The following is a 23,656-nucleotide window of genomic DNA, read 5'->3' as shown; positions in this document are numbered from 1 at the left end:
TTTACAATTGCCAGTGGAAAAAATGTACTTACTAATCCTCTCAGAAATGCTTAAATGACCATTATCCAACAGCTTAGATAAGAATAATAATATTAAGAAATTGTATGAGGCAGTTATTTTTCTGGGATTCATTTATTTAAATGAGCATTCTGCCCTCTTTTAAGGGCTCTGGGCAGGTGAGATGTTTAAAGAAACAGATTAAAAACATCTAAAAATAAATACCCCCCTCCAGTAAACAAAATATACCTTCTATTGGCTTCATCCCCAGTTGTTGTTTTTTAAAGTGTGTTGTTTTTATTTTTTAAAATTACCTCTCACTTTTTAAATATACATATAAACTCAAAGCAGCTTATGACATTAAGGTTCATATGTATAAAAAAATCAAATGAAAAATCTCAGCCCCGTTGTAAGAAAGATCTTCTGGGATATTGTTTTAGATTTAGTAAAATAAGCCCTTGTAATGCCACTGTGTTTCCTGGGGTAATATGGAGGTTCTCTAGCTCCAGAAGAAGCTCAGGGTGCAGTTCATCTGTGGGCTTCTTGGGTTGGTAGATTTCTTCATAGTACACACAGCATTTGCTTATCTGCCAAGGGAGAGAGGTCTTGCATGTAGACATGCCAACAAGTATGCTGGGGGTTCACTGGGTTGGAACTTAACGGGCAGGAGCAGAGCCCTGCAAACTGTGGTGGATGACCGTAGATCACGGGCAGATCCTGGCAACAGAATATGGTGAATAGTGAGTGGAGCAAGATCCCAACTCAGAAAGCCAGAAAGAGAGGTGGGATGGAATCTGGCGAGTCGGTGTGATAGTCTGGTGAAATATGATTGGTCATGGATACATTTGCAGTTGCTACTGAGACTGACTGTTGACGTGCCTCTGCTGTTCAAATATGGATAGTGAACTTTAGTGAAAGTACTCATTGGCAGTGCTATTTTTTTGGGGGGGGGCATGTCCCAGAACTCAGCATGAATGCCTTCCATGTATGGCAATGGCGTTCCCCTGAAAGGTGCCAGAACTTGAGTTTGGGCTAGAAAAAAAACCCAGTCATAGGATTAAATGAAAGGAGATGTTCTCAAAGCCCAAGCTATTCATGAAAACATATATAAAGATTAACTGCTACAGGTAGAAAAGTATTACATCTAAGCATGTTATTTAAAAAGTAGATCAATATGCTCTTGAACTACGTTACCAGAAATATCTGGGGTGGAGGGCTCACGGTTATGAAATCCAAATTAATGGTCCTTCCAGTTGTTTCTACGTATGTCCTTTCATCCCGAGAGTTTAGATGTTCAAGTGATTAAAAAATATGGAAATAGTAAATTTATATAGCATGACACCTAAGTGATCAAAGGAATCCTGTAGCACATTGCTTTTAGCTGCTATACCTGGGTTTTGATCTTTAGTTGCAGGGAACCAGCACCACCTTCTGTGAATATTTGTGATTGACTTTACATGGTGAAAGTGCAGCAGGCAAACTGATTGGTGTATCATTTCTGGAAGCTCTTTCTTGTATTTTGTTTCCATTGTTCAAGTATATAACTTTGCCAAACAGATGTGGATTCACTCTGCCAAGGGGTCTTTTCAATGGAGGCAATGTACAGGCAGACAGAAATCACTTTAAAATCTGGGCCTGGCAGCCGGCACCAAGGTAGCTGAAAAGGAAGCAGGTTTCTCCTCTTCCTCCAGGTGTTGCTGCTGTTCGGAAATGGCTGATGCTTTCTCTTAACTCTCCAGTGCGTTCATTTCCCAGATTAGCTCCACCAACCATACCACAGTTCCAGTATATTTTGGCATATTAAATCTGAATTAAGCACACAAACTTCCTTTTTCTTCTCCCTGATCCCATTCTGGATCTGGGGTATTTGGGCCTGATGAGAGAGATGCCAGGGGCCATCTCTCCCTGCCCAATACCACAGCTGCTCCCTCTACTTCCCCATGCAAGTGCAATGGAATCCTTCATCTCACTGATGTGCTCAGCTCCTCATCTCTCTACCGTCTTGCATTCTGGGGTCCTGGAATATCTCATTGGCAGTCCCATGCCTAGCATATTAATGTGAGGTTAAAACTTTAGATAAGCGGGAGTTAATACAGTGTGCTGAGGAAGTCCTGGCAGAGATTCCAAGTGCTTTCCTTTTTTAAAAATGAGAAGACTGGGTGTGATTGCAATATTGAAGCCTCATCTGGAAGCACCCAGCAGCTTAGATTCAATCCTAGTCCTACTCAGAATAAACCTACTGAAATTAATGAGCCTAAGTTAAGTCATATTCCTTAACTTCAATGGGACTACTCTGAGTAGGACTGGCACTGAATGCCATGCAGAGAGTAAGGTTTGGGCCCTGTGGGCATTGTAGGGTGCTATCTCCCTGAAGGACCTATGTAGCAGCAGTGGACTTAGTTTGGTTGTCTTGTTGAGGCACAATAACAAAGTGAAGCCAATTCTCCAAACAGGTCTTTTTTCCACCTGCATGGAAAAGGGAAGCAGGTGATCCTGAGCCTGTTTGTTGTTGCAGCTTGCTTGTCCACCTAAAGCTAAAGCCTGTTTTGGTATTACATGCAAACCAGGCATGTATTTCATGGAATTAATGATTGGATAAAGAAATAGAAAGCATTTCAGAAAATCATTTTCTGGAACTGGAAGGAAAGTAATGCAATTTACCTGAGTGAGAGTCTCTTAGAATTGTGTGCTGTGCAAATGTATACATAGTGAATCCTGGCGATGTTGCTTTGGCTCATCTGTATGTCTGATTCTTTTCTTTCTCTCTCTCCCCCCCCCCCACCTCTTCCTTAGACTGTCTACAAAGCCTGGCTCTGTTCCCAGTATTTTGAAGTCACACAGTCTCACTGCAACAACACAATTCCTTGCAAGCAATACTGTTTGGAGGTTCAGACAAGGTGTCCATTTATATTACCAGACAACGATGATGTCATCTATGGAGGATTATCCAGTTTCATCTGTACAGGTAGGACAGATTTCAGCTGTCGTTATTTGGCGTCTCTCTCTGAACACACCACCGTATGATAGGGCAAAGTATAGTCATTCCCAAAGGCTTTCAAAGGTTGTAAAGCAAAGGAAGCTTGAGAGCAACATGCCCGTGGGTCGGCATGGCTGGGGATCACTACACAACCTGCCCTTGTCTGTGCTTCTGTTTCCCCATCACCCTGCTATTCCATTGCTATCAGGTGGTACAGAAATTCCTCACTTCCTCCTTTCTAACCAAGAGCCCTTCCCCAAAACCCCAGCCCAGCCCAGAACCCTATGTCTGAACAGCTACCACTTCCCACCCCCCCCTCTCTCTCTTGACTTACAGTTCTCAGATACAAGTGCATGCCAGGCTAATCTTATTTGTTCTCTTTCTATTGGGTATACCGTATTTTTCGCTCTATAAGACGCACCAGACCACAAGACGCACCTAGTTTTTGTAGGAGGAAAACATGAAAAAAAATATTCTGAATCTCAGAAGGCGGAACAGCAAGAGGGATCGCTGCGCAGTGAAAGCAGCAATCCCTCTTGCTGCTCTGGCTTCTGGGATAGCTGCACAGCCTGCATTCGCTCCATAAGATACACACACATTTCCCCTTACTTTTTAGGAGGGGAAAAGTGAGTATAATAGAGCAAAAAATACGGTAATTTATTTTAATGCTCCTGTGCACCTCCTGCTCATGTTGCCTGCTCAAAAGCCACAGTTGCTCTTTCAGGGCCTGTGTGGAGAGAGCTTCTCATGCTGCTGGTTGAGCTCTTGGGTTCCTTCTCCCTCCTAATCCCCCCCCCCCCATGAACTGCATAACCCAATGCCACTTCCTGCCACTGTAGCTTGGCAGTTCCAGTCTATGTGCCCCTGGGTGATTGTTGGGCTAATATTGCCAGTAATGCACTATGACCTCACCGTAGGTACTTATTATTTTATTTTTTTACAAAGGACCACATTTCTTTGCATTCTGCACATCAGGCTGGCCACTCATGCAGCATGTCAGCTGAAAAAATGGTGAAATGGTTCACCTGTCTAAGACCTGTTTAGCTCCCAACTTCACTGTTGTGAGTAATCAGTAACTATTCCCCCTTATGACTATGTTCTGTTTCTGAATGCCAGTTGCTAGAAAGAGAAAAAGGGGAGAGTGCCCTCATGGTCCTGCATCATCATCATGTTATTATTTACATCCCACCCATCTGGATGGGTTGTCCCAGCCACTCTGAGCAGCTTCCAATACATATAAAAGCAATAAAACATCAAACATTAAAAACTGCTACAGGGCTGCCTTCAGATGCCTTCTAAATGTTGTGTAGCTCTTTATCTCTTTGACATCTGATGGAAGGGCACCACTGCCAAGAAGGCCCTCTGCCTGGTTCCCTGTAACTTCATTTCTTGCAGTGAGGGAACTGCCAGAAGGCCCTCGGAGCTGGACCTCAGTGTCCAAGCTGAACGATGTGGCTGGAGACGCTCCTTCAGGTATACAGAGCCAAGGCTCTTTAGGGCTTTAAAGGTCAGCACCAACACTTTGAACAATGCTCAGAAATGTACCTCGGGTTACAGATGCTTCAGGTTACAGACTCTGCTAACCCAGAAATAGTACCTCGCGTTAAGAACTTTGCTTCAGGATGAGAACAGAAATCGCGTGGCGGGAGGCCCCATTAGCTAAAGTGGTACCTCAGGTTAAGAACTGTTTCAGGTTAAGAATGGACCTCTAGAACGAATTAAGTTCTTAACCTGAGGTACCACTGTACTGAGAGCCAGTGTAGATCCTTTAGGCCAGGCACAGGCAAACTCCGGCCCTCCAGATGTTTGGGACTACAATTCCCATCATCCCTGACCACTGGTCCTGTTAGCTAGGGGTGATGGGAATTATACTGCACCCCTTCTGTGTGTAGAATGCATACACTGAGCTCAGCATACTTTCTATAACTCACTAAGCTACCACATCAAATTCCTGATGGAAAAAAAGGGACTTTGGTCACATCTTCTCCGTAACATAATTAAAGGAGGAGAAATTCTAGGTTTTGCTATACTGCAGGGAGAATAATTAATTATTGAACAGGAACCTTTTATCATGCTTGCTTTTGACACTGCTATTAACTGTAACATATGCATACAATATCATGGCTAATTAATTCTGTTGAACATGCAGGGCAGAATAAGTTATTCTTCACTTTTAGACATTCACAGCTAATACATATATATATACTAGGGAGTCTCATATGCCCATACCAAGCCCAGAGAAATCTGCAAAGTCTGACATAGCAGAAGGACCTGGTATGTACAAGGACTACTTATCCCAAAGTGGTAGGAGGAAGACCCACACAGAGATCTGCTATCCCAGGTGGTTGCTCTGTCTGCAAAGAAGGCTGAGGTGCCTGAGATACCATAGTAAAAATACAGCCATACAATTGTTAAAAATCTAAAAACTACAAGAACAAAACATCAGCATAGCACAACAAGAACAATAATTACACTGTTAGATTCAATGAAATTTTACCTCCTGAAAGACCTGTGAACAGGCATGTCTTCAATTGACGTGTTTGAAAATTCATGGCAACTGCTCTTCCCCAAGATGTGCATTCGGTCTTGGCCCAGTATACCTGAAGGAGCGTCTCCACCCCCATCGTTCAGCCCGGGCACTGAGGTCCAGCTCCAAGGGCCTTCTGGCGGTTCCCTCACTGTGAGAAGTGAGGTTACAGGGAACCAGGCAGAGGGCCTTCTCAGTAGCCCGCCCTGTGGAACACCCTGCCATCAGATGTCAAGGAAATAAACAACTATCTGACTTTTAGAAGACATCTGAAGGCAACCTTGTTTAGGGAAGTTTTTAATGCTTGATGCTTTATTGTGTTTTTAATATTCTGTTGGGAGCTGCCCAGAGTGGCTGGGGAAACCCAGCCAGATGGGTGGGGTATAAATAAGAAATTATTATTATTCCACAGCTGAGGTGCCACCACAGAAGAAGCCCTGTCTCAAGTCACCATACCACAGACCATGCTGGTCAGGAGGGCCTCTCCTGCCAGCCTCAAAGCAAGGGGGCATTAGGTATTTAGGAGAGACACTTGGGCCCTAAGCCTTTTAAGCTTTTTGTATGCCAGCACTACCTCAGTAACTCATGGCAGGCTGTATTGTGCTTTTAAAGACCTATGATCCCATCTAGCCTGATAGCTACCAGTTGCAAGGTGGTCTTCAAAAACAGCCTCAGGTAGAGAGCAGATATAAGGCACCAGGAACAGCACTCTCCCCACACTTGGTTTTTCAGACCATGTGTGACTGTACATCAGCAGCATTTATAATTCTGACCAAATCACTAGTTCTGTGCACTGAGTAAATTGTCCCATGAACATTTATGGATGTGCTTTTATTCCATTTTCAAACATGGACTCTACAGAGAAGTTCCCACTCCATAAGCAGTGAGGTGAGCAGAAATGGCCTTACATAGACAGCATGTGCTCCCAACCTTGTGATCTCTCCGTTCAATTTAATATTTACGTGTTATCAACAGGAGCAGCAAATCACCATTCAATAATAAAAGAGTTTCTCTGAAAATAGTACCAGAGGGCTCATGCCATAAACACATAACAATACACAGATTGCAGTTGACCCCTCGTATTTTTCAGTTGTCACGCTCTCCAGGTGGCAATGTTTTGCACATCTTATGCATGAAAGAGTCTGAAGTGGCAGCCTGCAGTTCTGGTTGGCTGGTCTTCAGCTGCTTTCTCCTCTTCTTGCCTGCAGGTCTGAAACAGGAGGGGGAAAAAATGTAGGGCTTATTTAACAGGCCTCTGATCACTCTGGTTCCTGGGAGAGAAGAAATCTCTCCGTTTTTGAAGTAAAGAGGAGGCTGTTTTTGGAACTGCATCTTTCTCCCCCTTCTCTGCTTAACAGGGCAACAAGTGTCATGAGTTAGCCTGCTCTCCCTTCAAGTATTTTGTTGGTGCCTTGAACTCTGTGGGGGGGGGGATACGCATGTAGAGTGACCACTTAGACATCACTTTTTTATTTAAAAAAAGGAGATATGAGCTTTCCCTTCAAATTCCTTAATGGCTCCCATTCAGGAGTTGAATGGACTGTACTTGGCAACTACGGTAAATTTGCATGTGTTGACCCTTATCCAAGGTATGGAGAACTCTCGGGGTATGCCTGAATGTCTTTCAGGAGACAAGGCTGGGATCAGGCTTGTACCAAGGTCAAGCAAGGTTCATTATGAAGAATCTCATGTCAACCTGAGGTCCAGTGCCTTAGAGTGCCGAGGGTCTTCTGGCGGTTCCCTCACTGTGAGAAGCAAAGTTACAGGGAACCAGGCAGAGGGCCTTCTCGGTAGTGGTACCCGCCCTGTGGAACGCCCTCCCACCAGATGTCAAAGAGAAAAACTACTACTAGACTTTTAGAAGACATCTGAAGGCAGCCCTGTTTAGGGAAGCTTTTAATGTTTAATAGACTATTGTGTTTTAATATTCTGTTGGAAGCCGCCCAGAGTGGCTGGAGAAACCCAGCCAGATGGGCAGGGTATAAATAAATTATTATTATTATTAACCTTCTTACTTATGCCATAAACCATAGAAGAGGTTTAGACTGACACACCTATTCACAGAAATGTCTACAGGACTCCTATGAAGGATATATAAATTATGCTAGAATACAAATGCCAACAATTTCAGGCCTGGTGTGTTATAATTCTCATCCAAAGAGCAATGAGAGGCTCGTAAAATAGCCTAGGCCTAAAAGTAGCAAGAGGCACTGTGAAGTTGCAACAATTTGGACATTGAAATCCCTGCAAAGAAGTATAAATGCTGTGGAGAATTTATGGCTGATCTGCCCCAGTAGGGATGCTAAATCTGACCAAATCTTGGTGGTCAGTGACCGTAGGGGGAAGGTAGTTGTTTATACACTAAAACAGGGTTCCTAATTCAGTTTTTATTTGTGCTGGCAAACTGTAATTACTTTGAATTCCAAAATCTGCTATCAAAAAATCTCCTGCCGAATCAAATAATATAAAGGTATCCAAGCTCCCACTTCTTAGGCCCTTTAGGATTTGCTAACAGCTGCCTGGCTAAAATAGTTATAACCCAGTTGGTATCTGAAGAAGTGTGCATGCACACGAAAGCTCATACCAAGAACTGACTTAGTTGGTCTTTAAGGTGCTACTGGAAGGAATTTTTTTTTTTGTTTTGACTATGGCAGACCAACACGGCTACCTATCTGTAACTATAGTTATAACCCTGTAAGGCAGAGGAGTATTCTGTGCATGAGACCAAGTCTCTTGCAAACATATTATATCATATTGCTGGAGCAAACAAAAAAAATTATTATGCACCCAACATGCCCGATTCCAGGAAAGTATGTTAAGACCATTTTGATTTCTAAAAAATAGACTGCTAACAGACTAGGAATTTTGGGCCTCTAACCTAGGCATATTTCATCCAATACCTACGTTCAGGCCAATATAATGAATATTCCTCTCTTGTCCATTCTGGATTTTATTAAGATAGGTGACAAAGACAGGAGCTATGGCTCAAGAATTTCTAGCTCCTTCTTCTCAAGTTGCCTTTTCCAGACTGCAGTTCCCTTTTCTAATAATTACATGGAACCAATATCTAACTTGCAATGGGGGTGGGGCTGTTATTTGAACAACATTTTAATTCGATTAACAGCTCTCCAATCAGCAATCATGAATTAGAGACCAAAATTTATCCCGTACATATGGCTCCTGAAAGGTTAGTTCAATACTGCCTCTCTAATCACAATTAGACAGATATTTGCAATGTAAACCATTTCCTACATACAGGGAAGAAGAAGGCTTGAATTCCTGCTTGCAGTTCAGATTCTGTTTTCATTATTCTGGTGGGTTTCTTCACTGGCCACCTTTGAAGGACCACCGGTAGAACATCTGGGAACCACTTTCTAAAAGAATTTGGTCCATCTCCTGAGTTCATATTGGTGTAAAAACAGGTCTCTGGGTTGAATTCAAATCCTGATAGGGACAATTAAATGACATCTATCAGATTCAGTAGCTAGAGAGAGCTCAGACCTATCCCCGTCTTGATATACCTTCAAACCTTTGCCAACTTCAGCTTAGTAGGTCCTGTCTGTGGGGCTATAGTCAGAATTCCTGTCTCCACTAACACAACCTGTGTACCAATTATGGCATTCAAACCAGACACTTCCTTTTCCAAAACATCAATTCTGCTAAAGATTCCCTCTGCTGATTTCCCACAGGGAACTTTTCAGTCTCTGTTGTGGCCAAGTACAATATACCAAAATTGTTACTGTGTATTGTTGATGTTTTGGTATATGGAGGAAGCTGAAGTTGTCTGGGAGCGTACGCACCATCTCCCTAAAAGTGCAGTTCAATTGACCAGTTAGCTAAGCTTTCAAGAGGAATATGTAGCAAAATTTCTTACGTGGGTAAAAAGCCTCATTTCTTGCACACTTGCCATGTAAGGAACCAGGGCTGTCTACATAAGATAAATTAATTGCAACCTGCCTCAAACGCTTTGCAGTTACCTCTGCCTCGCTTGCTCCCTTTGGTATTTACACTTTGATACAACATATATTCATAAACATTTATCTGAGTATTTATTGTTATTTTAATTTTATGTAACTGTTGAATGTCATATGCTCTAATATAAAACAAAGATATGTCTCAGTGCAACCATGCTAAACAGTTTAAAGATGAAAATGAATAAAAACAACAGCAATAATGGCACATATTTATCAAACATTTTGATAATTGTGGTCCATGTAAGGCTTTTAATGTATTTTTATTAAAGATTTCTTGGCTTTTAACATTAAACTCATCTCCTGGAATTTGAGCCAATAGATTGCAGTCTCAAAGTTTTTTTTTTACAGCCAGGGAGTACGACACTGCACAAATGCTGTAGCAAAGTGCTATTGATATTTAATTGTTGTGTTTCAAATTCTGTGAACTATGCATGGCTTACCACTGCTATATTTTTTGTAATGTTTGATAGGTAACTGGGGACACCTAGTGGAGACCAATAAACATTTCAACCCATATTCAATAGATACTGTGAAATATTCAGAGGGTACAAGCTACACTAACAACTTAACTGGTTTAATAGTCATTTTTCTCTCCAGGAAACTTTGAAAACTATAGGGGCTCTTTGGGGGGATGGTAGAGGGCCTACAACTCTTAGCATTATTTGGGAGGAAAGCCATGAGGTTATGCTGATATAAAAGCAATATGACAGCTTTATGATAAATTGGAAACTATTTATTGAATATTGCCTTTTAAAAAAATTGCCTCTCCAGTCAACTATCAAGGCGAGAACTGACAGCAGCAAGTTAAATTAAATCAAATGAATTGCAACTCTGCCAACTGAACGACTTCCAGCTTTTTGTTATATGGGATGGGGTAATAAGCAATAGGGATGCAGGTGGCACTGTGGTCTAAACCACTGAGCCTTGGGCTTGCCGATCGGAAAGTCGGCGGTTCGAATCCCTGCGACGGGGTGAGCTCCCATTGCTCGGTCCCTGCTCCTGCCAACCTAGCAGTTCGAAAGCACATCAAAGTGCAAATACAGTGGTACCTCGGGTTAAGAACTTAATTTCGTTCTGGAGGTCCGTTCTTAACCTGAAACTGTTCTTAACCTGAGGTACCACTTTAGCTAATGGGGCCTCCCGCTGCCGCTGCATGATTTCTTTTCTCATCCTGAAGCAAAGTTCTTAACCTGAGGTACTATTTCTGGGTTAGTGGAGTCTTTAACCTGAAGTGTCTGTAACCTGAAGTGTCTGCGCTGTAATAGCAATGGCATCCACCTGAGATGTGTTTTTCCTCCCCACCGCCAACATTCAGAACAGCATTCTGAATGTTGGCGGTGGGGAGGAAAGCCCTCCTCCCACCGCAAGCCTTCAGGACAGGTCTGGGAACAGAGGGGAAGGTGTGCAGCGCTTCTCCTCTGTTCCCGGACCTGTCTTGAAGACTTGCGGTGGGAGGAAGGTTTTCCTCCCCACCGCCAACATTCAGAAGGCTGTTCTGAAGGCTGGCGGTAGGAAGAAAATCCCTTCTCCCCCGCCAGCCTTCAGAAGAGTTCCCGCCTAGGCTGCTATCCGCAGCTTGGAGAGCCCTCTGGACCTCTTCTGAAGGCGGGCGGGGGGCAAAAGTCTTTGCTCCCCCCCGCCTGCCTTCCGGGAGCATTTTAAAATCGCCCCGGGACAGCGGATGAATTCTCCGCTGTCCCGGGGCGATTTAAAAGCCCCCGGGAAGGCAGGCAGGGGGGACAAAGACTTTTGCCCCCCGCCGGCCTTCAGAAGAGGTCCAGGACCTGCCTTCCCGGGGGCCCGCCAGCATTTTAAGATCGCCCCGGACAGCGGAGAAGTCCTCCACTGTCCCGGGGTTTTTAAAATGCTGGCGGGCGGCAGCGAAGGCTTCGCTGCCGCCCGCCAGCATTTTAAAATCGCCCCGGGACAGTGGAGAAGTCTCCGCTGTCCCGGGAGCTTTTAAAATGCTGGGGGACTGCAGCGAAGCCTTCGCTGCCGCCTGCCAGCATTTTAAGATCGCCCCGGGACAGCGGAGAAGTCTTCGCTGTCCCGGGAAGGCAGGCGGGGGGAAGCAAAGACTTTCGCCCCCCCCCCCGCCGGCCTTCAGAAGAGGTCGGGGGACAGACTGTCCCCGGACCTGGTCTGAAGGCGGTTTCCATAGGAACGCATTGATTGATTTTCAATGCATTCCTATGGGAAACCGTGCTTCGCAAGACGAAAAACTCGCAAGACGAAAAGACTTGCGGAACGAATTAATTTCGTCTTGCGAGGCACCACTGTATCTCCCAACTAGTGTCAGGTGCCAAAGACATATGGTTAGAATTATATATCAGTGTACAGTGGTACCTCAGGTTAAGTACTTAATTCGTTCCGGAGGTTCGTTCTTAACCTGAAACTGTTCTTAACCTGAAGCACCACTTTAGCTAATGGGCCTCCCACTGCCGCTGCGCCACTGCTGCACGATTTCTGTTCTCATCCTGAAGTAAAATTCTTAACCCGAGGTAATATTTCTGGGTTAGCGGAGTCTGTAACCTGAAGCGTATGTGACCTGAGTTACCACTGTACTTCATACCACATTTTGAGTCTAGGAATTTGCTCTCGGTACCAGAAGTGAATAGATCTTACAATGATTTTATGCAAAAGTCTACTTCTCATTTTCCTGTTGAATAGCTACTTCCACCAATAAGCTGTCTATAAAGTAACGCCCGCACAATGTAATGTCCTAACCACTGGGAATCAGAAACTTTTGCTGATCCACTGCAAATTACCCAGAGATTTTCCAGTAGATCCTGCTTGGCCTCATTGCCTACTCCAACTCTAAATTATGTAACAGTAATTTTAAAAAATAAATAGAAGGTAGCTTTACATAAATGTTTGGACTCTTCCCCCCAGCTTATTGTTGCCTATCTGCAGGAAGTAAAGGTAAGTGGAATGAACAAGAAAAGGAACTTTTAGTAACTTATAAACAGATGGTGACAACTACATGGCCCTAAGGCTAACATTCTGGCGCTTCAGCTGTTTTCGTTCACTGGAGTGAATTAAGTGTAACAGTGTACTTCCTCAAGCGGCTTTTGAGCAATAAGTACACCTAAATCCTCAGCACGTTTGCTTGAAAATCAGCCCCATTTATTTCATTAAAACCTCTTCCTCCATGCTGGTATGCTCAGAATCATACGTAACGTAAAGTGGTATAGAAGGTTCAACTGTGAATAGTTCCGACTGAATCAGTAACTTATTAGCAGCTTCTTAATACTCCTAGAGGGACGCGGGTGGTGCTGTGGGTTAAACCACAGAGCCTAGGACTTGCAATCAGAAGGTTGGCAGTTCGAATCCCTGCGATGGGTTGAGCTCCCGTTGCTTGGTCCCTGCTCCTGTCAACCTAGCAGTTTGAAAGCATGCCAGTGCAGGTAGATAAATAGGTACCGCTCCAGTGGGAAGGTAAACAGCGTTTCTGTGCACTGCTCTGGTTTGCCACAAGCGGCTTAGTCATGCTGGCCACATGACCCAGAAGCTGTACGCCGGCTCCCTCGGCCAATAAAGCGAGATGAGTGCCACAACCCCAGAGTCGGCCACGACTGGACCTAATGGTCGGGGGTCCCTTTACCTTAATACTCCCAGGCGTGGGGTGAATCGTCTGCGAACTCGTTTACTCATAAAAGAACATATTGTGAATTGGAAGCTACATCACCAGTGGGTTCAAACTGCCAAAAAGAAGTGGTGGTCTTGCATGAAAGCGAGGGTATTTTGGGAAATGATACATGATGAGATAAAAAAGTATGTTCAGAATGAGTATACCAAAAAGGGGGGGGGGGAGAAAAAAGCCTGAAGTATTTCTGTTAGGGTAGAAAACCCAAAGAAATTGTTAAAGCTGTTTATGTATGTAACAACAGCAGCTAGGATTCTTTATGCAGAGAAAGGAAGGAAGAAGAAGTTCCCACCAAAGAAGAATGGATAAGTAAGATAATGGACTATGCAGAACTGGCAAAATTAACAGAACCTAATAATGAGTGTCTTATGGAATAATTTATGCATTTTCGGATTACTTAAAGAAATATTATGGTATGATGAACTCGTGAGCAGGATTTGAGCAACAGAAGCAATTAGATTACAATATCGTGGTTATGGTTCAATAGATAGAAGATAGGGTGCAACCAAAGGGGGAAAGCAACTCCATGGAAAATGGGGTAGGAAGTCAACAAAAATAAGACAGAAGATGAAACTGGGTTTTGATTGTATATGTTAACAATGTTGAAGCCGAATAAAATATAATGGGGGTGGGGAGGAACTGCCAAAACCGAGAAGGAAAAAAAAGGCTTAAGGCTCATCCACACTTCCCCCTGTCCTCTGATTTCTTCTGTTTGTCCCCGGATTTCTAGGGGTTTTTGTTTTCTCCTGCAGCTTTCCCCAGAAAAACGCATGGTTTGTTGCTGAATCAGAACAAATGCCACTACTCAGAAAACCTGGTTGATGTTTGTTTCAATTCAGCAGTAAACTACACCTTTTCCTGCAAAAGGGGCAGAGCGTAAGAAAAAATTACCAGAAATCATGGGAGAAAGAGGAGCATGGATGAGCCCCAAGACTACACAGAAAAGTTCCCAATGGAACACTATAATTCTGTGATTCTGTCTTTAGTTTCTGCAATATCTATCATCTATCATCTGCCACCATGAAGGCTCTTGCAATCAGCCATGAAGCCTCCTTTAAGGCAGTTAGGAAAATAAGATGTGCATCAGTCCCAAGCCTATTTTAAAAACTCACATGCACAAATTTGTCAGTACATGCAACACTTTTCTATGTAGCTATCTATACCTGACAAAAGTAATCATGAATGGATAGGTGTGGCAGGTGAAGAGATCTTCTGAATAATATCAAGACCAAAACTTATTTCATTTTCCTCTTGTAAAAGCAACAGTGATCCAATCATTCGAACACAAATTATGCAGCAAAAAGCATAAATACAAGGAGCAGCACTAATAATAGTCAGTACATGAAGCAGCTACAGAATCAAAAGTTTGTTTAAGGAGGATGGAGTGGGTGGAATCTATTGTTTTATTATTATTTTTATTCCTACTAACTTGACTTTGTCTGACGCATTTCCACATAGACTGTGTCGTGAACCATTTGATTATAAAGAAAATTATAGCATGGTTTGCAGCACCAGAAAAGCAATGCAACACAATAATAGCTATACAATAATACGTATCAAGTAACACTACAATAAGCCTTCTAGTTGAATATAGTGTGAAATAGTCACCAGAATTCACTTACTGTTGTTTTCCCCTCCCTGCAGGGCTCTATGACAACTATCCAACCAATGCAGAACCAGAATGCTGTGATGTCAGATGGGGACTATTATCAGATAACCAATCCAAAGGGACTATAAAAACAAGTGACTCGATGTGTCACCGGACATCACTCACAGTTTCATCAGCATCAAGACTGTGTAACAGCAGACTTAAACTGTGTGTTCTCGTACTAATTCTCTTACATACAGTACTAACAGTCTCAGCAGCACAGAACTCAACTGAACTGGGCTTTGGCGGCATAACAACTTTGGAAGATAATTCAACCAATGAGGAATAAAAGATCCAATCCATCTTCTCCTATGGGCCTACAGCAGGCCCACATGTACTGCAGTCAAACACAAGAGACTGGGTCCTTTTGCCCTCCATTCAATCCTCCAAAGGCCTTCTGGGTAAAACTCAGCAGAAGGGCCACAATCCAAACAAGGACACATCAAATACAGCTTTTTATTGACTAAAAGGCTGTCTGGTGACTTAAATTTCTCACACCATTTTATACACTGTGTTTTAATGTTTGGAGTTTCTTTCTTTTGTTTTTGCACTTGTTAATACAGGATTTTATTTTTTGGACAGTTTCTCAGAGCTAAACTAAGTCTTTTCACTGTCTTATCTATTTCTAGTCATTGTGTGTGTTCATCCAATAGTTCTGTCTTTTATGTCTTGTCAGTTTCTATTAGAGGAAAGAACTGCTGTGGTTCCATGGCATAACTAACTAATGGATTAATTTTTTATTTTTAGAAAAAACAACAGTAACCTTGCCCCCTAAACGGCCCTACTCCCCCACAAAAAAAAATGCTTCTCCTTCTCCTCTCCAGTGCCCCAAAGCCGAAAATGCCCGCTTGCTTTTCCGTCTGTGTAATCACAATGAATGGGCGCACGATTCAGATGAGCCTTTGCCCATGTTGCACAAGTCACCTGACTGGAACCCAAAGTGAGGAGATGGGGAGGCAAAAGAGAAGTGCTCTCCTTCTAAGGTGGAATCGGACAGTGAAATTGTAACGTAACAAAACCTATAACAAACTGTTGCTCCAATTCCCATTTTCAAAGAAGTCCAGTCCTTTCTCACTGGTCAGTTGAACAGGAGCAGCCTGGGACGGAAGACAGTGCATGCAAAACCTTGTTTAGAGCTCAGCAAAGATGACTAGATGAGAGAGGCCTTCACAGTGGCGGTAGAAGTTTGGCATTCATTGTGAATTGCGGTTTCTTAATTCCGCCGCAGTCATGCGAGCAGCACGTGTCAGTATAATCTATAGGAGCAAAGAGGTTCAGCAAAAAACAAAGACTTTCCTGTTCCCCTTTACCAGTTTCTGATTATCTCTCCACAAATTCCCCCAGAAAACACATGTGTGTGGACATCACACATGAGTACACACCCAACCTAGTTTAAATAGCAACATTTCTTGGAAATCTCTGACCCCCAACCAGGGTTCCCAGATGCCTGTATACTGGTGTTCAAAGACGCAGTTGTGTTTCGTCCACATCACACATTTGTTGTGGGAACATTGGTATAAGGCGTGTGTTTCCTGCAGCAACCCAGTGTATGAAACTGTCCGCAGTCTCTTAAGTATGGCATGTTAATGAAATTCCCCTTGAAACTAAAGGCAGACGAGGACATTGGGGGGGGGCGAAGGCAGAACTAAACATTAGCACAGCTGAAAAAGAAAACATAATGGTGTTTTTTTTAAAAAAATCATAATAGATAAACCATTTCCATGAGTGTGCAATAAAATTTAACACGTTGGGCTGAGTAGTCAAAGTGGGGCAGGGAGAAAGAATAATCCAGTTGTCTTTCCCCCCCATTTCTTTCTTTGTAGAATCATATCACCTGCTGAGTGTATAAGAACTTGCTTTTTAAAAAGGCTTTTTAGAGTTTACACTAGAATAAATGGAAGGAAAAGTTAATAAGGGCTGTTTTAAAAAAAACTTTTCATTCCTTCCTGTTCTCTAACTACACTTGGAAAGTGCACTTTAGAGCTGTTTGCTGTGTAGCTGAGAGATGAAGGAAAAAAGATAGGAAATATTCTCTTAGCAAACCAATTATCTACTTTCTAGCTATGAAAAACCCCATCCTTCCCTGGCCCTTTCAAGAAAACGTTTCTGTTCATCACTGCGGTGTTGATAATGCATTTTTATTCATGTTTTATGGTTTGTGAAGTTCTGCAAAAAATATATATAGATATATACAAAAAAAAATCAAAAAAAATCCCTACTGCTTTAGCAGGTTAAAATAATGCATTTGTTTAAGATGTATAAGCTCAACTATTTTGCAAGACTTCTTGTTTTGATAGTGTTTTGCTATGAACTGAGAATGAGGATCTTAAAATGACCTGTGCAAATACAAAAAAAGCACGTAAAATGCAGAATTATTCAGCTTCAGTTTCTTTCCTTACCCTTCTCCCCTCCTTACTGCGCATGTGCACACACAGGTATTCTACTTGGCATTTAAAAATGGTGCTTTTATTTTCCCACCCCCACCCCGGAAGAGCACATCTCATATGAATTATACTCATAACTCTACTGTGGAAATACTTTGAAAATTTAGGGGTGGGGTGGGGGGGTGGGGAGAGAAAGCTTTAACCGATAGCGGAATGTAAATTTCAAAGAGCATTTTGGTCTGTTGCGAAAAAAAAAGTAATGCAGCAATAAGGGGGCTGGGCTGCAGTACTTTAGGGAGTTTGCTAGAGTCGCGCGACTAAGAAAGCACATAGGTGAGCTCTTGTTCAACTGACCTCTTCTCTTGATCTTAATCGTAAATGGTCAGTAAACAGTTTGTTATAAACCTTGATCTACCTCTGCTGTGCAAAGGCCATTCAACAACATCCATTTCTGTGACATTCATTGCATTATCATTTTGGTTCACCCATGGACTAAGACACTCATTCGTTCTATTTTTATTTTTATTTATTTTTTTGCACTGCCCCAATACAGTAGCGAGTTCTCTTCGTCCCACATTTAAAGTGGCATTTAATGAAGAAGTGCTGGTTCTTGTCAATGGGACCCTATTTTGCTTCCTGCTGACCTAACTGCAGAGAATACCAGAAAGGAACGTTTCTTCTTCTTCCTTCCCTTCCCTTCCCTTTACTTCTCTTCCTTTTTTCCCCCTTTTCCCTTTTTAAAATGTGCTTTCAAGGGGAGAGGAAAAACACAGCTCTAACGCTCCCTGGCTTCAAGCGATGACACCAGGAGGGAGAGAAATAGAGAGAGCTGAAGAAAAACAGTGGCAACGTTATTCACATGCTTAAAAAAAAGGAGAGAGAGCTAAACAATGAATAAAATGAAAAAGGAAGCACAAACCATTTTAATTAAAGACGTAATGAAACACTCCAAATAGGTGCCTGCAGTCAACATGGTCTGTGAATTCTCTATCACTATTCCCCCCCCCCCCCACTTTTCAGTCTATTTCCTTCATTTTTATTTTTTTATTTTTAAGGAATATCACGTTCCCGGGTACACTGCTGCTGTGATGTTACGTTATCATTTGAGCCAGGGTATTTCTGCTCCAGCAGTGTGGTCTGTATCATTTCTTGGTGGCAGCTAGGAAATCACACATAGATTTCCTAATGGAAGTTCAGAGAACCGTTAATCATGTATGATGCAAAAAGCTCATCCCATCCATTCCTCATCCGTAAACAGTTTTCTTGGCACAAACCTGAGCATGCTTGATATTGTGCACCTATTACTTTTGCCCGAATAAATTTGCATCTTGCCACTGTAACCGCCATCTTGTTCCATTTCTCCTTGTGCTGTATGACTTGGACATACATGATGAAGAACCGGCTTCAGGATAAATGATGTTCATGTGTTTTTAAAAGCAGAAAAAGAGAGGTATCTATTTCAGAGTCATATAGACCAGACTTCCCTGCCCTCCCCCCTCCACCGCAATGTGTTTTATCATTTTATTTTTTTTCTGAAACAGGGAAAATTCCAGAGTTGGTGCAATATATGAATACTGCAAAGCCAAATGTCATAGATCACAACCAGAGCTATATGTTAATTCCTTATTGCATTTACATTTGAGAATACATTATATTGACTTTTCCTTTCATTAAAGAGATAGAATACTTTTTTTTTTGCAAATAATAGCTATTGAAGGCTGTCCTTCCGCACACCAACGAAAAGTGGAATAAAGGTTGAGACCCACAAGTGCACCGTCAACTTCAAAAGACTCTGCGGGATAATGGAACTGGGCTGAAAAGTTTCCAAAAAAGTATCGCCATGCATAGTTTCCTAAAAGCATAGAACCACCAAAAGGTAACAGGAGCTGTCCAGTACAAGAACACAGAGGAGGTAGCAAGTGTAACTGGCTATATTGTGTGATATCGTCCAATGCAGTAGTTTGAGAATAGCAAGAGGACAAAACAGAGTCCTTTCTGGTTCCTGGTACTGTTTGCTTTTCACTACATCCAGTCAAGGGAGTGAAATGAAGGCAGGGGGAACACGATCAGAATTAGGAGCTCTCGACATCACTTTCCATGGGATGGAATAAAAGTAGAGAAAGACAGTGGGGGCAAAACCCAGTGAAGTTCTTTGCCTATTTCAAAGGTTGCTAAGAACTTTTGAGATAACAACGCCTGGATCCTTGATTGTGTAAAGCATGTAGGGTAAACTACCGAGTCTGACCACCGGCCCATCTAGTTCAGTTCTGTTGACACTGACTGGCAGAAGCAGCTCTCCAGCCTTTCAGGCAAGGGACATTCCCGGCCATCTCTTGAGATGCTGAGAATGGAAACTGGGACCTTCTTGCATGCAAAGCAGTTAGTAGTGAGCTACAGCCCCAGTATATGTCCTAGTATACATCGGTTGCATTATCCTGCATATACATTAAAGTGCCAGACAGTTCCATCAAAGCGGAACATGCCTTCAAGGATTTCACAGAAATCACAGAATTGGGAAGGGAGCCTCAGGATCGTGTAGTTCAACCGGCTGCAATGCAGAAAGATGCAGCTTTCACATGCAGGGATCGAACCTGCAACCATGGTGTTATCAGTACCACTCTCTAACCAACTGTGCTACCCAGGCAATGCTGCAATTGCAGGCCACCACCCAAAGTTCCTTGAACCAAAGAGGTCTTTGAACAGGAACACACAACTGGCATGTATCAAACCGATGGGGCTTTTAGATGCAATTTGTGATACGGGAGAACATTAAAAATGCAAGGCCTACTGGCTGGGTTATAGTTTAAAATGTATTTTTAAAATAAAATGTTGCAAAGCTGAGTTGTCTTAGGCCATTAGTGGCCTCTCCATGAGTTGATGAAATGAATTTCCTTGTCTGGGCTTCTCTTCATTTTTCTGCTCAGGGCACACAGGGTTTCCCTTGGCTACTGGCAAGGGCTGACCCAACAGTTCTCCCAAGCCATCAATGGCCTCCACACAAATTCTCTCAACTAGGCTACTTTTCTGCCTTTCCCCTCAGAGCACACAGGCCTTAAATATCAAATTCAAAAAATAAAATATTAACAATTAAATTTGGAGTAGGCTGAAGATTTCCTTCTTTCCTGAGTTGCAGACCTACCAAGGAGGCGACAGGTCCAGTTCTGACTCTCTCTCTGAGGTAAAATTTCAATCAAGCTGTGATAACCACTCCTTACAGTTGCTCCAGATAATTATGCCTCTTTATTTACTGTAGCTATTTATATGACTCTTAGTCACTAAAGCTTCTGAGCGGGTTCTAAGCAGCTACACATTCATGTTTATACGTCATCCAGGCCTGCAGTGGAGGTAGCTAATGGTCTTAGCAAGCATTCTAAATCTAGGAGGATGTGATTATCAAAAGTGTGCACTGACCACAAGATTCAGTTCAGACACTGATTCAGTCAGCGTCTTGTAAAAATAGCCTTCAATTTGACTAGGACCTCTTCAGAGGTTTCCCATTTCACTTCAGTTCCAAACTGATTTGGATGTTTTCCATGCCATTCCCTATCACGGGGGAAAATCAACAAATAACTGTAACTTTCATTTTCAATAGAATCTGCAGTCATGGTAGCCCCTGCTGAGTTGGTAAAACCTGTCAAACTGAAGACAAACAGGAAATGATGGATTTGCGCTGGCTTTGAATATATATATATATATATATATATATATATATATATATGGGATCTGTTTTTAACAGTGGTTCCCAGTTAGGAGTCTGGGAAATGCACCCGGGGGTCTGCAGTCCCATCCCTTGCCTCCCCCCTACTAAATTGTTGCCATTTTTGCATGGCAATATCACAATTTTTATGGCCTGTTTTGGCACTGTGTGATTTTTCCATATATTGGCCAAAATCAGTTTTGAAATCACACCGCAATAATGATTTTGACCCAGCAAGCTGAGGGAGACCAGGGCAGCTGGCCTCAAAGGCACAATGGCACTACCTTCCCCTGGCACTGAGGCGGAGCAGCTTTTCTCAGTCAGCAGGAAAGCAGCAGCAGCCACAGTGGACATTCATCTTCGTTGGCTTCCACCACTGACGGCGCTTGATGCACACAGCCTGTCCCCATCCCCACCCTCTCAAACCACGTGGTGGGAGTGACTCCACTTCCTCTCTCCACCCGCCCAATCTTTGTGACTGTTCCTTCCCTTATCCCCACTAGGCCTGGCAGACCATGAGGACAGCTTCACTCAGTAGTATATCATGGGTGAAACTGCCACCTCCTGAGTCTCTCTGCTAACAGCTGAAACAGAACCAAAGGCAGAAACACAGTACCATTGTTAAGTTGTGGGTGAACATATCAGACGACACAGCGATTCTTCAAACAGCTCTTGTTTATTCACAGGCCAGAACAGAACTGAACTGAAGGGTTCAGCCAGCCTGTTTATATAGAGCTCCACTAGAACGCAACAGTAACCATTTTCTGTAACTATCCAATCACTGAACGTCACTTTCAATCCCTTATTTGCATATATGGACCTGAGTGAAAACTATCTACAGTATCCCCCTGCTGGCCCAGGGTGAGAACTTCAGTACATAACACCTTGCTTCTTTACACAGCTTGGCTGAGGAGCGCACCACTGCCCTTGTCTCAGCCAAGCAGTTCTCCAGAGTCCCCAACCTGCCACTGGCTCACACGAGCCAGGGGCAGGGTGGGGGCTCCATTAAAGTGCTCCCGCTCCCCAGCATGCGAGGAGTGGGATCACAGCTGCTCAGCTGGGGAGGTGCAGGCTCTGCCACACTTTTCCATTGAGGGGTGTACAGTTCTGCCCCCCTTGTTGGAGAAGTCTAAAGGAGCCCCCACCTCACCTCCAGGGACATCGGGGCTTGCTCAGCTGGGGGGACGGGAGCCTTCCCACCCCCCAGCTGAGCAGTGGACCGGGGCCAGATGCATTGACCCCAGCCTGCGAGGCACTGGGGTGAAAGCACCTCAGCTCCTGTGGTGAGAGCTGAGGCAGTTTCACTTGGTGCCTGATGCAGCTTGTTTCAACATCATGGTTTATCACCAAACTGTGGTATTTGGCTGGTGATACACCACAATGTTAAAAACCTGACACCGCCCAGCCCTAACCCCACGCCTGATCTGCACACACCCCACCCGATCTATGTAGCTGCTCCTTCCCTCATCCCCACGCCCAATCTCCTATTGTCATATATCGGAATATCACGATGTTTAGCTGTTGATATATCACGACGTTGAAAATCAGATATCGCTCTGCCCTAGTCTGTTTTTTTACTATACCTAAAATCCTTTGCTTATTAGGGGCTACCCCACATTTTGTTCAAAAAATTGCTTTGAAGAGGTAATGTCAGGCTTCAGGAACTCAGCTTCCTCCACCCCCAGCCCCCTTTGGCAGTAGATAAGCAGAACAGTTTGAAAATTTAATGAGCGCAGCGAGAGAACAAAGAATCCATTCCTAGGAATGAAGGTGCTCCCAATTAAGGGTTCCACCCACTTCCTCCCTAGTCACCCACATCACGACCGCATCTTGTAACCTGATCACGCAACCACTGTGTTTTCTTTGCTGCCACCTTATCTGCTCTTATAGACCTTCAGCTGAATAGATGAACACTTTCAAGCAACAGTGAGTCTGTTAACTCTCTCCCCCAGTTCTTCTCCTAGCTGTTCCCCATCCAGTACTTCCCAGCTTCTGCCTTTTGAACTATGCCTCTCTGCCTACCACTGTTCCAAATCTATACTGTCCCACTGCTCCTGGAAAGATTCAGGATACTGATCAGGACCTGGGGGAGGGGGAGACTCCCACCCTTCCTCCTAAGTGCAGCCCTCCTTAACACAGTCCCTGATACCATACAGCTATCAATTTTTTTAAAAGCAGGGGCGTCCATGGATTGGCTTTTGAAGAATAGGGGGTCCTCAGTAATTAGCTAACTGGGAACCACTGGTTTATATCATTTTTAATCTGGTGGTACAACTGGATAAAAATTTACAGGCATGAAAGCCCTTCCTGAAGCAATGAATATTGTGAAATTTTAGAAAGATATGTGAAGGGCTTTTCGTGCAAGGGCAACTTTTACAGTGTTGGGGTAGTTACCCTCCCTATTGTTTCGTTCAAAAATCTGTATGTATGAAAATGGTATACAGTAGTACCTCGGGTTAAGTACTTAATTCGTTACAGAGGTCCATTCTTAACCTGAAACTGTTCTTAATCTGAAGCAGCACTTTAGCTAATGGGGCCTCCCGCTGCCGCTGCACAATTTCTGTTCTCATCCAGAAGCAAAATTCCTAACCCGAGGTACTATTTCTGGGGTAGCGGAGCCTGTAACCTGAAGCGTCTGTAACCTGGAGCGTATGTAACCTGAGGTACCACTGTAAATCATAGAGGTGTCCCCAGGTCATAAGCCTGGAAAATTTCAGAAAGGGAGTTTTCTGCTAGGTCTCCTTAAAGCTGATTAGAGAGAGAACTAAAGGGGATTCGCTCCCCTCCCTGTTGCCTTGTGGACAAC

The 23,656-nt window shown here is 43.4% G+C and overlaps 1 protein-coding gene across 2 annotated transcripts in view; it reads left to right on the top strand.

Moving 5' to 3' along the window:
• The window catches only part of NALF1 (NALCN channel auxiliary factor 1), a 328,481-nt gene extending 308,441 nt beyond the window's left edge, over positions 1-20,040 (top strand). Inside the window, exons 2-3 of one of the 2 annotated variants that reach the window (XM_083735333.1) lie at positions 2,791-2,962; positions 14,766-20,040. In XM_083735333.1, coding sequence (XP_083591459.1) covers positions 2,791-2,962; positions 14,766-15,058 — 465 coding nt within the window. In that variant the 3' untranslated portion in view covers positions 15,059-20,040. The remainder of the gene's footprint in view (positions 1-2,790; positions 2,963-14,765) is intronic. The other variant, XM_083735334.1, reaches the window with a different exon arrangement.
• The last annotated feature ends 3,616 nt before the right edge of the window (positions 20,041-23,656 follow it).

Source organism: Podarcis gaigeae, assembly GCF_964106915.1.
Source record: "Podarcis gaigeae genome assembly, chromosome: 4".
Lineage (NCBI taxonomy): Eukaryota > Metazoa > Chordata > Lepidosauria > Squamata > Lacertidae > Podarcis > Podarcis gaigeae.
The sequence above is the reverse complement of the archived record's forward strand: the minus strand, read 5'-3'. Positions and strand labels throughout refer to the sequence as shown.